The following is a 17107-nucleotide window of genomic DNA, read 5'->3' on the forward strand; positions in this document are numbered from 1 at the left end:
AGCGAGGGCTCGTCTTCCGGCACATTCCAGTACTTGCTCTTATTTTGAAAACGAGTCTGCAAAACCGGATATACTTTTATCTGGAACTATCGAGGATGGTACTCTAACAGGAAGTGAAAATTATGTGGTTACACAGAAAATGTGGATTCGGAATCATGGATCTGAGAAAATGTCAGTGAGAAGTTTTCTACTAGCTAGCCACGTCCCATGATCCATTTGTGTCCCACAATTGTCCTCATCTGGACACAATGTAGCAAAAGCATTAAACAAACATTTGTACATCCCTAAATACATTTGGTTGTGTTTTTGAGGGAGCAATAACACACAACTCAAATTGCAACCACAAAAAATCACTATTGTAGTTAAATTAAATCATGTATTGAATATAGACCCTCCAGTAAGCCTTTTTAAGAATTTCTCTGCCATCCAGTCCTACATTTTAAGAACATCAGTGTCTGTTGTTCTGTCAGTTATTCTGTCATTTCATTTCAAACCATTAACACAACAGAGAAAGGCAAATGGATAATTGTAAAGTTATCCAATTGGAAAGTGCTGGAACACAAGATACACAAACACACTTATGTCACACACACACACACGAAAAACACATACTCTCAAACGCAACACAGACTCTCAGTCTCACATTCTATATGGATGCTACTAGATGGCTCTGGGTGTTACTATATGGTTTTTCATTGTGCTTGCTCCTGTCTTTCTCTATTCCATACCCTGCCCAGTTCTTTGTTTGTTCAGTCATTCAGTAATTGTTTGTTTCAAAATTATATATGCTTATACTTTTATAAACTGTATTACCAACCACCAAAGTCATATTCTTCACCATTCCAAGGTGAGGTTAATGGGCTTTAGGGATTTTAGCTAGTGTTTAGAAAACCAATGGCTTAATTGTTCTCTTTCTCTCTGTCATTATGTAAAAACAATTCATAGTTTGTGAGAAGGGGGCAAACACTGACAGAAAGCACAAAAGACACACAGTGTATGGTATGGCATCTTTCTGTGTGATGTCAGAGATAAGATTAGAAACCTGACCCATCACAATTTCTGATGACTGGTTTGTTTCTGAACGGCTGTATAGGCCTCACAGTGGTGGTATCAGACTCTAGCAATATATGTTTCTTGCAATGTGATGCCCATGATCAGCTGGTGCAACTGGATTTAAGTAGTGCATGGAAATATCAGCTTCCAAAATTATGAATGCCTTTCCATCTCCCTGATATAAAATGCATACAGAAATGAGCAAATAATTAGAAACTTAGGATAACGTTTTTTTATTTTATTTATTTAATCTCCACGTAGAACATATCTAACACCATGCGCAATACAACACATTTTGGACAAGAGACAGACTCGAGACAGAGGAAGCTGTAGTCACCATTACGTTATGTGTAGGAGAAAACTCCAGGAACTGCCCAGAGTAGGTTACTGGACCTGGAATCGAGATCCATTAATTAAACTAGGGTTTTGTCCATTCGGCCGAGGTTCCATTTGCAGACTTCTCACAGAATGTATTGTTGGCCACTAAGTAACAGTGGTCGTTGGAGTTCTTCTGAAAGTATTTTGGCATCTCTTTGACAAGCGACATTTGTTGTCATGCCTGCATTTCCGCCATATTGAGGGCTTCTAGCGGTTCAGGGAATGCAAGTTCTGACTGACTGGCTGGGTCTGAACTGATAGACAGAAAGAGATCAGACTACTTTGAGTAAGGTGGTGCTGCAGCCGTGCTAGTGACGCAGGAAAACACCCAAAACCGGACAAATAAACAACCAGGATCTGGTATTTCCAACACAGGCCAAGTTTAGTAAAAGACAACAACACAACCGCTTTCGAAGCTGGACTAGCTGGTAAAGAGAAGGAAGTCATATCAAATTCCTGGTAAGTGGTTAGCTAGGTAGCCATGTAGCACTAGCTAAGCTAGCTAACTAACTACACTACAGTACGAGCTATGACTATGGCAAGAAAGCTAACTGGCTAGCATTCAGTGTATTTGTTAAGCGCCAGCTGGTGCAGACAGAAAACTAGCCATTCAGCTAGCGTAGTTACATTTTTGTAATTTAATGTTTTTGTCAGCTGATGGAACATAGACATTCCGCTAGCGAACTAATAGTAGCCGACATTTGCAATCTACTGTATTGTCAGTCGCTAGGCTAGTGTGTTAATTTAGTTAAAAATGCGTAGCTAGTAGCTAGTTGACTTGGGACGCACCCTCGTCATTTTTCGGACTGTCACTACCTCGTTAGCTTGCTAGCTAACTTGTTAGCGGATACAAAACAGAGCAAGGTCTAGCTACCGTCTACTCCGAAACTGAAAGCCGGGTATGTACATGGATTCACTTCAGTAAAAGCTGACTGATGCCAGCGATTACTGCGTGTTATTATCGTAGATACTTGCAAGCTAGCATTAACTGTTCACAGAACATCGTGCTGTGAATGTCAAACAACATTGGATGAAATGGTTAGGTTTTCCATAAGCTATTAAGACACTATTGTGCGCCGTGTTAATGACTGACAGATAGCTAGCTGCTTCCAAGCAAGTGTCACTTCAATGGAAGTCGCTACCTACCTAGCTAACTAGCACATTAACGGTCATGGCTTAGTTAGCCAGCTGGTTCATATTGTCTTTACCTATTAGAAGTCAGGCTACTTGTTATCTGAGAATCACACTAGCTCGCAAACATGTTAAAGGTGTAGATGGACGATTTTTATTGTTGTACAGTAATACGTAAAGTTCGTTAGCCATCTTGCTATAATGCAGCAGCACTAGCCAGGCCACACAGGCCACGAAACTACGCTTTGAAAATGAGCCTAGGCCTTAGGGGCGTATCAGTCTGTACTGATAGCTAGGTCAGAATAGCATTGATACCAGTAATAGCCGATTTGAATGTGTTTGGTCCCGCATAATTGTGTAGTGTAACCAGCTTTTTAATAATGACCTACTCTGACCAGGTGACAAATCAGTTAGCAAGTTAACATTAGCTCTAGCTAGCAAGCCAAATGACTGGGTAGCCACTGCAACAATTAGCTCAAGGTTCACAATGTGAACTGAATACATTTAACATAAGCTGTGTAAGAATGCTGATGTATATGGCATCTACAAGTGACTTTTGCTTTCAGTTAGACAAAAACAAGGTAACGATCCTAAACGTTAAAACTGGGTAGAGTATGTTCTTGAGTGTCTTTTACTAGCTTTCTATAAAGGTAACACAATCTATTTTTCTTCCCTCACCAGAGCATGATGAAATTAGACACCATTGATGTGATTATGGACATGTGGGGAAAAAGTGAAGTCAGTTCAAATGTAATGTCAGGGTTTTTGTGGCCATGGCCTTCATCTGGTCAGTAATGCCGACTTCCACATGTCCTACAACCCTAGGTCACCAGTGTTCTACTGGTCAAAGACTGTATACTTCTGCTGAATAGTCCATATCCTATTTCAGTCATCTGTAAAATTCAGGCTAGGTCTCACCAAGTTCACAGCTGATTGCTGAGGTACAGGGGTAGAGAGACTTAGGTGGAGTGAAGTAGTGCAACAGGTCTTAGAATTGGTAAGGTGTCTATGCTGGTGGTATGAATGTAAAAATGCTATGCTTCATCCTCACCAATAGCTGCTTAGCAAGCACTCCCATCTCATCGAACTTCACTCTGGGACATTGTTCTACTTCTCTGCTCAGCTGTGGCCACAGATTCATTTTCCAGTTTTCTGAAATAGACAATTAGATTATTGTAGAGTCCTTTACGCTTTTGTAGGGGTTTCTAATCGTATGTATTGTTTTTCAGTTAATCTCCAAATTGTTAGCCTAATTGAATGAGTTGTACATTATAACATCTGGTCAGTTTTAAGGTTGAAAAACATGATGTTTATCTGTCAACATCATAACTGACCGATCTCATGGATCATCCACTACTCACCCTTTCTCTCCCATCTCCTTCTCTGGTCTGCAGGTAATGCAATGGTCTCAGCGGTCTGTCCAGACCTCCAGGTGCTCGTCTCCCACTCTCTCGTGCTCGGGCCCTCCTCCCTCTGCACCCCGGCTGAGGTGGTAGTTATTTCTCTCCGGCACAGTGCTCGCTAAGAGGCCAAGATTGCCAAGATCTGCCTGGTGGCGAGCATGACAGCCACCACACGTGGCTCTCCAGTGGGGGGCAACGACAGCCAGGCGCCTGATGCTCAGAGCCAGCCCCCACAGAACCAGGTCAGAACATCCGGCTCCCCACCGAGCAAATACAATAATAATATTTAAACATACATATTCTGTCGTTTCTAACTGGCTAGCTCTATATCATCACCATCCGCCACTTTCACTCTGCTAGCCTCATAACTTACACTCCATCTCCTGCCATTATAGTTCTACTCTTTTTCACACTTGTGTTCCTTGTTACTGTATTTGGACAAATTTGACACGTCAGTGAAGGGTGTGTGCTGAATGAAGGCGTGGGAAGTCTGTATTTGTTTGTGCAGGATGGAGGAGCTAGAAGGCTGTGTGTGTGTGTTTGTGCAGGATGGAGGAATGGGAAGGCTGTGTGTGTGTGTGTGCAGGATGGACGAGAAGGCAGGCTGTGTGTGTGTGTGTGTGTGTGTGTGTGTGTGTGCAGGATGGAGGAGAAGGAAGGCTGTGTGTGTGTGTGTGTGCAGGATGGAGGAGAAGGAAGGCTGTGTGTGTGTGTGTGTTTGCAGGATGGAGGAGCTGGAAGGCTGTGTGTGTGATTGAGGAGGGGAGGGGAGGAGGAAAGGAGGGGGAGGAGGGAAGACACTGCAACACTGTTTCATTCAACAGTCCGTTCCCCAACCTACCATACACAGGGAGGGACTAGGGAAGGGAGGATGGCGCAAGGCATCAATGAAACAAGCCCCTGGAAGCAAAAGTGTGTAAGAGCGAGTGTCTTTTGGAAGAGATGAGATGTGAGAGGCAAGCTTTCTATGTAGGTCAGCCAAGCAGAAGCCTTGTCCATACACCCCCACATTTTCCAAGTTATGCAGCTCTGCTCCTTACTCGCCTTGCTTTCTATCACACACACACACACAGTCAGTCATAAACACAGAGCAGGAAGACACGGGGAAGAGCTACACACAACCTTCATTTCACAAACTTACACACTTGCTCAGGGATATTCAATGCTTTTGACAAAGGTGATGAGAATATTAGAGAGAATATTGTCTGGATAACTCCAGGAGCGTCTTCTAAAATGGGAGCTGAGCTTATTCAAGAGACACCTGTCCCTTCTCCTCACACCCTCTCATGCATTGAGAATTCTACCTTAATTGACAGGTCATCAACGTTATTGTCCTCCTGAACTAATCTTACTTACCTGCATTATTCATGTTTTAGTTTTTAACATCTTAGCTATGAGGTTAGTCTATAGTTTCTTAGCTTTTATTTGTAGGCTAATGTCAAGAAAGTCTTCCATTTGAGAGTAAATTAAATTATAAAAGGATGGTCTAGCTACAATCTGAACTACAGAAACTCAAAATATGATTAAATATTTTACTCTCAATATTCACAACTGCTAAAGCTTCTGTGCATTTTACTCACACATAGAATGCAGGTACACTGCATTTGCAACTTGCAAGACACACCAAAGGAAGTCCCTTAACGTTGGTGAATGCAGATCCAGTCCATCTGGATGTGATGGTCTGCCTCTGGCTTTGAAAGCCCTGTGTGTGTGTGATTGCTCTAAGAATGAACCTGTGTGTGTGTGTGTGTGTGTGTTGTAGACATCATCCCCTAATTCGTCCAATGAGACCTCTCCAGTAAGCCCAGGGGAGGAGCAGGGTCAGGGAGATGGCCTTCCTCTGTTGGAGGAGGAGGAACCTGCTTTTCCTCATGCAGACCTGGCCAAGCTGGACGACATGATCAACAGGTACACACCACACACATATACACACACACACACACACACACAGACCTGTGGTGTGAAATTGGAAGAAAGCCATCGAATTCTTAAAAAAAACATAAATTACAAATGTCGAACAAGGCTAGTGGAGACGAAGCATTTGATCTTGGAACTAACAAGGAATTGGATAACATTGAGTTGGATTGAAATTCTACCTTAGGCTGGATAGGAGAAGGTTTGGTGTGTATGGAAGTTTCTGCATTTACATATTTGTGGTTCCAGGCCCCGTTGGGTTGTTCCAGTTCTGCCAAAAGGAGAGTTGGAGGTCCTTCTAGAAGCTGCTATAGATCTTAGTAAGAAAGGTAAGAACACTGTCTCACTGCTCCCAAGTCATTTAAAGGTTTATCTATTTTATTGTGTCTTGACCTTTGTGTTCACAGCAATTAAATGGGATACTCGATTATATTTATCAGACTTCATGGCAAGTCTATAAAAATTTCAGTTTCACTTTCCCTTTATAAGATTTTGACGTGTCGGTGCTGTTTATGGTCATCTCTGAAGGTCTGGATGTCAGGTGTGAGGCGTGTCAGAGGTTTTTTCGAGACGGCCTCACCATCTCCTTCACCAAGATCCTTACAGACGAGGCCGTCAGTGGCTGGAAGTTCGAGATCCATGTAAGTTTTGTCCTCGGTCTGGCTCTGGGGGAGGGAGGATAGGGGTAAGGGTGAGGAGAAAAAGGGAGGGAGGGAGGGAGGGAGGGAGGAGAGACTCGTCTCTCACATTAACGCACATAGCCACTCACACATGCATCCATGAGTAACAGGATGTAATGTATATGACTCACGGCTTCCTGCAGGAAAGCTATGCTGAGCCTTAGCTGGATCGGTTACATCGATTTCGCTCCTTGCTTACGCCCGTTTCTTGGTTACACCTGTTCCTCGGTTACCCTGTTCCTTTGTTACCCCATGCCTAGGTTAAACCGCTCTTGTGACCATTGGGTTAATGCAAGGGGTCTGTAATTGGTGGTTGACTCAAGCCTCCCTTTTGCCTTCCAGAGATGCATCATCAACAACACACACCGGCTAGTGGAGCTGTGTGTGAGCAAGCTCTCTCAGGACTGGTTCCCTCTGCTGGAGCTTCTGGCCATGGCCGCCAACCCCCACTGCAAGTTCCACATCTACAACGGAACACGCCCCTCCGAGACCGTCCCCGCTGGGGCCACGCTGGCCCAAGACGAGCTTTTTGCCAGACCCCCGGATCCTCGCTCACCCAAGGTATGACGCACACGCAGTCACACACAAACCACCACACGCATACACACACACACACTCACGCACACACACACCCACACGCATACACATGCACTCTCACATACAGTTAGGTCCATAAATATTTGGACATTGACACAATTTTCATCATTTTGGCTCTGTATACCACCACAATGGATTTGAAATGAAACAATCAAGATGTGCTTTAAGTGCAGACTTTCAGCTTTAATTTCAGGGTATTTACATCCAAATCAGGTGAACGGTGTAGGAATTACAACACATTTTATATGTGGCCCCCCCTTTTTTAAGGGACCAAAAATAATTGGACAAACTAACATAATCATAAATCTAATTGTCACTTTTAATACTTGGTTGCAAATCCTTTGCAGTCAATGACAGCCTGAAGTCTGGAACCCATAGACATCACCAGACGCTGGGTTTCGTCCCTGGTGATGCTCTGCCAGGCCTCTACTGCAACTGTCTTCAGTTCCTGCTTGTTCTTGGGGCATTTTCCCTTCAGTTTTGTCTTTAGCAAGTGAAATGCATGCTCAATTGGATTTAGGTCAGGTGATTGACTTGGCCATTGCAGAACATTCCACTTCTTTGCCTTAAAAAACTCTTTGGTTGCTTTCGCAGTATGCTTCGGGTCATTGTCCATCTGCACCGTGAAGCGCCGTCCTATGAGTTCTGAAGCATTTGGCTGAATCTGAGCAGATAATATTGCCCGAAACACTTCAGAATTCATCCTACTGCTTTTGTCAGCAGTCACATCATCAATAAATACAAGGGAGCCCGTTCCATTGGCAGCCATACATGCCCACGCCATAACACTACCTCCACCATGCTTCACTGATGAGGTGGTATGCTTTGGATCATGAGCAGTTCCTTCCCTTCTCCATACTCTTCTCTTCCCATCATTCTGGTACAAGTTGATCTTGGTCTCATCTGTCCATAGGATGTTGTTCCAGAACTGTACAGGCTCTTTTAGATGTTTTTTGGCAAACTCTAATCTGGTCTTCCTGTTTGAGACTCACCAATGGTTTACATCTTGTGGTGAACCCTCTGTATTTACTCTGGTGAAGTCTTCTATTAATTGTTGACTTTGACACAGATACGCCTACCTCCTGGAGAGTGTTCTTGATCTGGCCAACTGTTGTGAAGGGGTTTTTCTTCACCAGGGAAAGAATTCTTCTGTCATCCACCACAGTTGTTTTCCGTGGTCTTCCGGGTCTTTTGGTGTTGCTGAGCTCACCAGTGCGTTTTTTCTTTTTAAGAATGTACCAAACAGTTGATTTGGCCACACCTAATGTTTTTGCTATCTCTCTGATAGGTTTGTTTTGATTTTTCAGCCTAACGATGGCTTGCTTCACTGATGGTGACATCTCTTTGGACTTCATATTGAGAGTTGACAGCAACAGATTCCAAACACAAATACCATACTTGAAATGAACTCTAGACCTTTTATCTGCTCCTTGTCAATGAAATAACGAACTCCCTTTATGAGGGAATAACATACACCTGGCCATGGAACAGCTGAGCAGCCAATTGTCCAATTACTTTTGGTCCCTTAAAAAGGGGGGGGCCACATATCAAATGTGTTGTAATTCCTACACCGTTCACCAGATTTGGATGTAAATACCCTGAAATTAAAGCTGAAAGTCTGCACTTAAAGCACATCTTGATTGTTTCATTTCAAATCCATTGTGGTGGTATACAGAGCCAAAATGATGAAAAATGTGTCAATGTCCAAATATTTATGGACCTAACTGTATACCAAAATGACCCACCACAGGAAGTTTCGTATCCACTAAACACACTGCTAATATCAAAACTGGTTTCTTATTTTGTATTGTTAGCTGTAGAGTGTCATGCTTGATGTGCAATGCCTCTGCAAGAAATATTTACAATAATCATAGTAAGTGCAGCACCTACACTACTCTAGGTAGAATATATGATGTTTATACTAACTAACATTGACTGGCTGTGGACCGCCTGAGTCAGTGTTGGTGGATCAGATGGCAGACTGGTTGAAGTCATTCTATAAATAAATCCTTCAGGGTTGGCTCTTAGTGCAGTTGCTGCCTTTTTTCTGTTTTGGTTCTGTCATCCAGCACATTGCATTGAATGTCCATGAGAATATTCTATAGAAATATAACTGGTTTCATTTGATAGAATTTATTCTATAGCAATAATAATAATTTTTGTTAAACACGAGGCAATAAACATATTAATATACGTAGTGCATCCATCACATTAACAGTTACATCTTCATCGATCATGCACAGACAGTATAATATGGAGTTGTGGTTAGTTTAGGAGTCTGGAGCATCTTTCACACTGCTGAAGGACCGGTAAACCTAAGGAGCGTATGCCTTTTAAGTATGTTTTGATGAAATTACTGGGGTGGATGGGATTACTCTGCTAGGTTCTATGACAACTTGAACTAGAAATCAGCTACTTAAAAAAACGTTTACAATAATTGTTTGTTGCTCGATGTCGACAAATATTTTGGGAAAATGTATACATTTTCACAAATGTAAAAGGCCTGTTTTAATCAAGTTCGAATCCAAATGTTTGTATTTTGACTCTGTTTTCTGTTTCCCTCTTCATTCCACAGGGCTGGTTAGTGGATTTAATAAATAAGTTTGGCATGTTAAACGGGTTTCAAATATTGCACGATCGCTTCATAAGTGGCCAAGCACTGAACGTCCAGATCATCGCTGCACTTATAAAGTGAGTAAAAATAGTCACTGTCTCCCTGTAACTAGACTACCATGAACCAGGTCTTAAAGTCTCGCCACATACTGTTATGGGAAAAGGAGGAGGATTTCTATTCATTGTAGTGATATGTGCTTCTTGTTTGACTGCTATGTCTTGACCTGACCGTGTTGTGTTGCCTTGCAGGCCTTTCGGCCAGTGTTACGAGTTCCTCACGCTGCACACAGTGAAGAAGTTCTTCCTCCCGGTGATCGAGATGGTTCCTCAGTTCCTGGAGAACCTGACGGATGACGAGCTGAAGAAGGAGGCCAAGAATGAGGCCAAGAATGACGCTCTGTCCATGATAATCAAGTCCCTGAAGAACCTGGCCTCAAGGGTTCCTGGGCAGGAGGAAACAGTGAAGAATTTAGAGATTTTTAGGTTAAAAATGATTCTTAGGTGAGTTTGAAACTATAAAGCAGCTGTAATTTTTGTCCATTTATGTTTAGTAATTGATGATGATCCTAGTCCAATACAGATGCATTTTATCACCAGGCTTTACATAAAATGTTTATGCTAATGAAGGTTATCCTCTAATCTACAGGTTATTGCAAATATCCTCTTTTAATGGTAAGATGAACGCATTAAACGAGGTCAACAAGGTCATCTCAAGTGTGTCTTACTACACACATCGCCATGGGAACCCAGAAGAGGAAGAGTGGCTCACTGCGGAACGCATGGCGGTAAGTGTAGTCTGTCTGTCAGGGTGTATTTTGTACTTCATTTGCATCTCCCTTCTCATCTCTATATCTCTGTATGTTTCTCTTTTAAGGAGTGGATCCAGCAGAACCACATCCTGACCATTGTTCTGAGGGACAGCCTGCACCAGCCCCAGTACGTAGAGAAGCTGGAGAAAATCCTTCGCTTCGTCATCAAGGAGAAGGCTCTAACCATGCAGGACCTGGACAACATTTGGGCTGCACAGGTGTGTGTGTGTGTGGTTCATGGTACCTGGTAGTCTAGTTCAAGGAGATGAGGTAGTCTAGTTACAGGAGACCTTCTAGTTTAGTTACAGGAGATCTGATGAGGGGTTCTGAAATCTCACACTCTCCTACACGCTGCTCTTGTAACCAGGCTGGTAAACATGAGGCCATAGTGAAGAACGTCCACGACCTGCTGGCCAAGCTGGCGTGGGATTTTTCCCCCGAGCAGCTAGATCATCTCTTCGACTGCTTCAAGGTGAGTGGGCTGTTATGCTAGACAAGGTCTTGCTTGCTCACAGTCAATGTGTGTGGCGGTCCCTGCACGTGCATATAGATGTAGTTCAGACACACACACCCATTGTAACTGTGTGTGTGTGTTCAGGCCAGTTGGACGAACGCGAGTAAGAAGCAGCGTGAGAAGCTGTTGGAGCTGATCAGGCGCCTGGCGGAGGACGACAAGGACGGCGTGATGGCGCACAAGGTGCTCAACCTGCTGTGGAACCTGGCGCACAGTGATGACGTTCCTGTGGACATCATGGACCAGGCCCTCAGCGCTCACATCAAGATCCTGGACTACAGCTGCTCGCAGGTAACCCCTGTCGGGGAGCATGTGTGTGCGTGGGAGGGTGTGTGTCGGGGAGGGGGTGTGTGTGTGTAAGAGTGTGTGTGTGTGTGCGTCTGGTAAGGTGTGTGTGCTGCTGTGGACCTACACAACAATGAGTGCAAACTGTCTGTTTTTGCTTTCAGGACAGAGACACGCAAAAGATCCAGTGGATCGATCGCTTTATTGAAGAGCTGCGAACCAATGACAAGTGGGTGATCCCTGCTTTGAAACAGATCCGAGAGATCTGCAGCCTGTTTGGAGAAGCTCCTCAGAACCTCAGGTAAGATGAGGGCTCTGAGGTGGTCTGGGCTTGGGGTCAGGGAGGGGCCCAGAGGAGGTGTCACTGATGGGGATCTGGAACATAAAGATGAGGCCATAACGCATCATGGTGTTAGGGTTTGGCAAGATGTGTTGTTTAAAACTGGTTTCTCAAATGACATTGTTCTATCCATCTACAGTTTTAACTTCCCACAAGAGAAGGGCCATTTCTTATTCTAAAATTCAATGTTCTTCCCCACAATGTCTTCAACAGCATGGCTTTTATTCTCCATTAGGGGTTACCATGGCATCCTAATCTCCAGAAAAGCTGATCCATTCTATTTCTTAGAAACAGGCATACATGGCAACTGTTAAACCAAGATTACATGAATATTGGGGGGACTAAAAGCAAAAGAACCAAGACTAGTATAGACATTGACTTGTGTAAATAGCACCTGATCAACTTTTAACACTGCAATAGTGTTTCAAGTAAATTAAGCAAATATGTAGCACAAATGCCTGTTGTTTTTCAGAAAGAAAATGCCTATTAACATACAAACGAACTTAGTGGGGTAAGTTGACAGCTAATTTGGGGAATATTATTATGACAATTTCTATACTGTACATTTTGTGTATCTGATTTCATTCTATTTTTAGCAACACAGATCTCTAATGTAAACTTTCATTCATAGATCTGCTTCAGCTATTCTGTCCTCTGTTCAGACCTCAAACAGCACCCTGTCTCCCATAGTGACCTCGGGACGCTTGTCCAGAAAGAGCCCTTAAAAGGGCGGTCGGTGGGTCCTATGTGGGACCAGGGTGTGGTTTGAGACTGACGTGGGTTTCTTCTGTTTGTGCTCCTGTCAGCTCCAATCAGGCTGAGACATGTTTCAGTTCACATTCCGGGGGCTTACTCACATTTCCTAAGACAAACAACATAGTGATTCAATGATCCAAATTCACCTGCTGTTCTTTTTGGTAGAAAGAAGGGTACACACATACTCATATCCACACACGCATAGTAAATATCAACATGTCTAAAATCAATGTAATCGGATATATTATTGGGAGATGTACATTTGTACAAATGTCATCATTTTTTATTTGATTTTTTTCTTCTTCTCTGATACACACATCCTTACTCTCTCCATCTTCCCTCCTCTCTTTCTACAGCCAGACCCAGAGGAGTCCTCATGTGTTCTACCGCCACGACCTGATCAACCAGCTGCAGCACAACCACGCGCTGGTCACCCTGGTGGCCGAGAGCCTGTCAGCCTACATGGACACTATGAGGCTGTTCTCCAAAGGTTGGTCTTGATTCCCCTTGGTTGGTCCCTAAGCAAGGTCCAGATAGTAGGAATCTTTTGGTTCCTCACGATTCAAATCGATTCTTGGGGTCACGATTTCGATAAAAAATGTATTCACGATTTTTTAGATTCACGATTTTTTATCAAATTTCGATTCAATATATGTTTACATTTGATTTCAGTTTGCGGTTTAGTGTTACTTGTTTCTATTTGACGGTGATAGCCAGTTGTGTTGAAGAAAAACTCCCAATGCATCAAAACCTTGAAATGTACAGTTTTTCTTGCAGTTTAGTAAACTCATTTTTATATACAATTTTAAAAAGAAATCGATTTGTGAAATTTGTGAATCGCTAGAAGACTGAATCCCGAATGCGAATCAATTTTTTTCACCACCCCTACCAGATAGGGTTATAGGGTAATAGGTCTCCCAGATAGCGAGAACTAACTCTAGTTCAAGATCGGCTGCTGCTTGTCTGGACCAGGTAGCCTCTAGTGCATCTAGGGGGAGAGGAAGCACTTGTGTGTAGGTTGTGTGTTAATTAGTGGGGTGTTTGTACTTGTACACGGTGGACCTGCATGTGTGGTTGTATGTGGTAGCCTACCTTCTATACTGTGTGTGTGTGTGTTAACCTACTTCCTGCATGGTACATAGATGAACCATTTGATGTGTGTGTTCTGTAGCGGAGCAGGCGGAGTTTGACCCTCAGACGGTGAGGCCTGGAAGTCGCTACAGCCACGTACAGGAAGTGCAGGAGAGACTCAACTTCCTGAGGTATGACATTTTCAGGCCATCAACTGAAATTGAGATACAGATCTTATAGGTGCAAGATTTTATAGTTTAACGGTAAAATTATTGTTATAAGGTATGTCTTTATAATGTGTGTGATATCATGATCTTGTGTGGGTATAGATGTATACTGTGACACAATAACTATGTTTACATGCACAAAATATTCCGGTTTTGGCTCTTATTCCGAAAAATACCAAATCCCTATTCATCTGTTTACATGGATAATAAAAATGAATATTTCTCGAATATAACCGTTTTTATATGCAGCCGAGCTCACTCTGATTAATTTGTTGGTTTATGTACAACACAGAGTTGACTGCGAGGCCATGTGTCACAAACTGGGCGCAAAACCCCCAGCTGAGTTGCATATTCTGAATGCCTGTATACATGTAAAGCTCCCAAACCGGAATAATATCAGCACATACAGTACTGTGAAAAAGTCTTAGGCACAGTAAAAATAAAAAAGGTTAAGGAAAAATGCTTTATGAAATTAAACAATTTAACAAAAAGTTTAGCAAAATTGCACTTTTAGACTGCTGCACAAATAACAAAATTATATTACATATATTTTCACATATATTTTCGTTGCATTCAAATCTGATACACTTAAACGAAAAAATGCAACAACATTAAATTTAGATTGACTATAATTCTAATTTATTTTTTCTTGGGTGCCCAAGACTTATGCACAGTACTGTACATTGTGTGCTCTTCTGTCTTAATGGGAAAATTCAAACATTCTGAACATTTCCTAATTCCCTATTTCCAAAACGGAATATGCTGTTGCTAAGCATGACCGTATCAAATTCGGAATATTGTCATATTCGGAATGACGGAATGAAATATTAGTGTGCATGTAAACATACTCATTGAAGCTGTGTGTGTTAAAATGGAAGCGGTGTGTTGCGATGGTGTATAACATGGAAGCGGTGTGTATGTGATGGTGTATAACATGGAAGCTGTGTGTATGTGATGGTGTATAACATGGAAGCTGTGTGTATGTGATGGTGTATAACATGGAAGCTGTGTGTATGTGATGGTGTATAACATGGAAGCTGTGTGTATGTGATGGTGTATAACATGGAAGCTGTGTGTATGTGATGGTGTATAACATGGAAGCTGTGTGTATGTGATGATGTATAACATGGAAGCTGTGTGTATGTGCAGGTTTCTGTTGAAGGACGGCCAGCTGTGGCTGTGCGCCCCGCAGGCCAAGCAGATCTGGAAGTGTCTGGCTGAGAACGCTGTGTTCCTCTGTGACCGAGAGGCCTGCTTTAAATGGTAGCGCTCATTCCCAACGCTCACACCTACATTCAGGAAATACTACTCTGGTCTATTCGAAACGCATCCAAGTCTATCAGTTGAGTCAGTCCACACAGTCCATTCTAGGGACCCTCCTGTCCTGGAGCTGCCTGGCCGATAAACGCTGCCATGTCTCCACCTAGGTACTCTAAGCTGATGGGGGATGAACCTGATCTGGACCCGGACATCAACAAGGACTTCTTTGAGAACAACGTTCTGCAGCTGGATCCGTCTCTGCTGACGGAGAATGGTATGAAGTGCTTCGAGAGGTTCTTCAAGGCCGTCAACTGCCGCGAGGGCAAACTGGTGGCCAAGCGCAGGGCCTACATGATGGATGACCTGGAGCTCATCGGCCTGGACTACCTCTGGAGGGTCAGTCAGACACCCACATACGCCTTTAGATTTGTTGCGGCGTTTACAGTGTTGCAGTTGCAAAGTTTCAATATAGCTAGGCCCATTTCACCTAAAACTTCTGTAAATGTTTCCTGTGTAACATTTAATCACCTGAAATCAACCTTCATCAATCTTTAATCAACTGAAACCATTTCAGACGACAGTACTGACCTTTTAATGAGGCTCTGAGGGTCCATGTGAAACATTTCCCACAGCACTTTTCAGTTAAGGCAACCGCCTAAGCAACACACGCCTGCCGCCTTAACACTATCGTGAAAAAAAAAAAATATATATATATATATTTTTTTTTTATAGCGATATCCGCTGTGTTACTCTGTCTTAGTTTTTTCCCTTCCATTCCAAAAAGCCAGTCTCCCTTCTCTGCAGAATGCATTAGTCTATCGCACAAACTAGCCCCACCCCCCTGCATTGACCCCCGGTCTGACGGCAAACCCCACCCTACCACCTTAACTAACACATTTTCTGTGGGAAACCCTGATAAACGGATGACGTCTCTGCTATGGCTTGACACACAACCGACAAGGGAATAATCTTCAGAAACCTTCCTTGAGTGCTGCATCTGAATGCCCCGCACGTTATCTCCAGCTGGAGAGTTTAGAGGTGATTAGATTGTTTAGAGCAACCACTGGAACTGCTAGCTGCAAGCCTGCTGCTGTAGGAAAGCAGGAGCTGGCCCAGTTGAGAGCAGCTGTGCATTTTGGTTGACCTACATTGCTCTCTAATCCTTCTATGTGTAAAAATGCATTGACAACACCAGAGTGAGGAAGGAGGCATGTGTACTGATTCCACATCCCGTTCAGGGATCTGGAACCTCCTGTCAGGGGTCTAGAACCTCCTGTCAGGGGTCTAGAACCTCCTCTCGGGGATCTAGGATGGCTGGCGGTTGCCAATTCCTAGCAATGGCCCTTTATGTCCCTGTTTCTCTCTCGCACTGTGGCTCACTCACTCTCCAGGCTGGAAGTTGAATGGCCCTGTTTCAGATCAGGCCACTAGTCTGATGACCCATGAAAGCTTAAGCCTACTCGCGTACTCTGAGACACACACACACAAGTCCTGATCTCTTTCATCACATCTCTTTCATCACCCTGCCCCCACAGGTGGTCATCCAGGGAAGTGATGACATCGCCAGCCGAGCCATAGACCTGCTGAAGGAGATCTACACCAACCTGGGACCCAAACTACAAGTCAACCAGGTACACAGAAACATCTGGTTACTAACAGGGAAAACATAGCTTTTGTAGATACTTAAAAAGAAAGGGGGTCAAGTAAGTCCTAAAACCCTTTTATTTCTGGTGTTAAACTCCTAAATATTCTTTATTTTTATAAGTTCCATCATTTAACCTCTTTCTCTATCTGGCTGTCTGCAGGTCGAGATCCACGAGGATTTCATCCAGTCCTGTTTTGACCGTCTGAAGGCGTCGTACGACACACTGTGTGTGCTAGACGGGGACAAGGACAGCGTCAACATTGCCCGCCAGGAGGCCGTCCGCATGGTCCGAGTGCTCACCGTGTTGAAGGAGTACATCAACGAGTGTGACAGCGACTACCACGAGGAGAGGACCATACTGCCCATGTCCAGGTAGACAGACAGACACATACACACACACACACAGACACAGGCAGACATACACACACTTT

The 17107-nt window shown here is 43.5% G+C and overlaps 1 protein-coding gene across 4 annotated transcripts in view; it reads left to right on the top strand.

Annotated features, from left to right (window-relative positions):
* Positions 1–1414: 1414 nt before the first annotated feature.
* LOC134017521 (probable ubiquitin carboxyl-terminal hydrolase FAF-X) overlaps positions 1415–17107 on the top strand; it is a 32436-nt gene continuing 16743 nt past the window's right edge. For 3 of the 4 annotated variants that reach the window (XM_062457210.1, XM_062457211.1, XM_062457213.1), the window contains exons 1-20: positions 1415–1890; positions 3957–4207; positions 5728–5873; positions 6129–6208; positions 6408–6520; positions 6902–7120; positions 9732–9847; positions 10019–10270; positions 10416–10554; positions 10644–10796; positions 10946–11050; positions 11177–11383; positions 11542–11678; positions 12190–12228; positions 12830–12963; positions 13645–13735; positions 14921–15034; positions 15199–15427; positions 16567–16662; positions 16837–17048. In XM_062457210.1, coding sequence (XP_062313194.1) covers positions 4124–4207; positions 5728–5873; positions 6129–6208; positions 6408–6520; positions 6902–7120; positions 9732–9847; positions 10019–10270; positions 10416–10554; positions 10644–10796; positions 10946–11050; positions 11177–11383; positions 11542–11678; positions 12190–12228; positions 12830–12963; positions 13645–13735; positions 14921–15034; positions 15199–15427; positions 16567–16662; positions 16837–17048 — 2666 coding nt within the window. In that variant the 5' untranslated portion in view covers positions 1415–1890; positions 3957–4123. The remainder of the gene's footprint in view (positions 1891–3956; positions 4208–5727; positions 5874–6128; positions 6209–6407; positions 6521–6901; positions 7121–9731; positions 9848–10018; positions 10271–10415; positions 10555–10643; positions 10797–10945; positions 11051–11176; positions 11384–11541; positions 11679–12189; positions 12229–12829; positions 12964–13644; positions 13736–14920; positions 15035–15198; positions 15428–16566; positions 16663–16836; positions 17049–17107) is intronic. The other variant, XM_062457212.1, reaches the window with a different exon arrangement.

Source organism: Osmerus eperlanus, chromosome 3 (genome assembly GCF_963692335.1).
Source record: "Osmerus eperlanus chromosome 3, fOsmEpe2.1, whole genome shotgun sequence".
NCBI lineage: Eukaryota > Metazoa > Chordata > Actinopteri > Osmeriformes > Osmeridae > Osmerus > Osmerus eperlanus.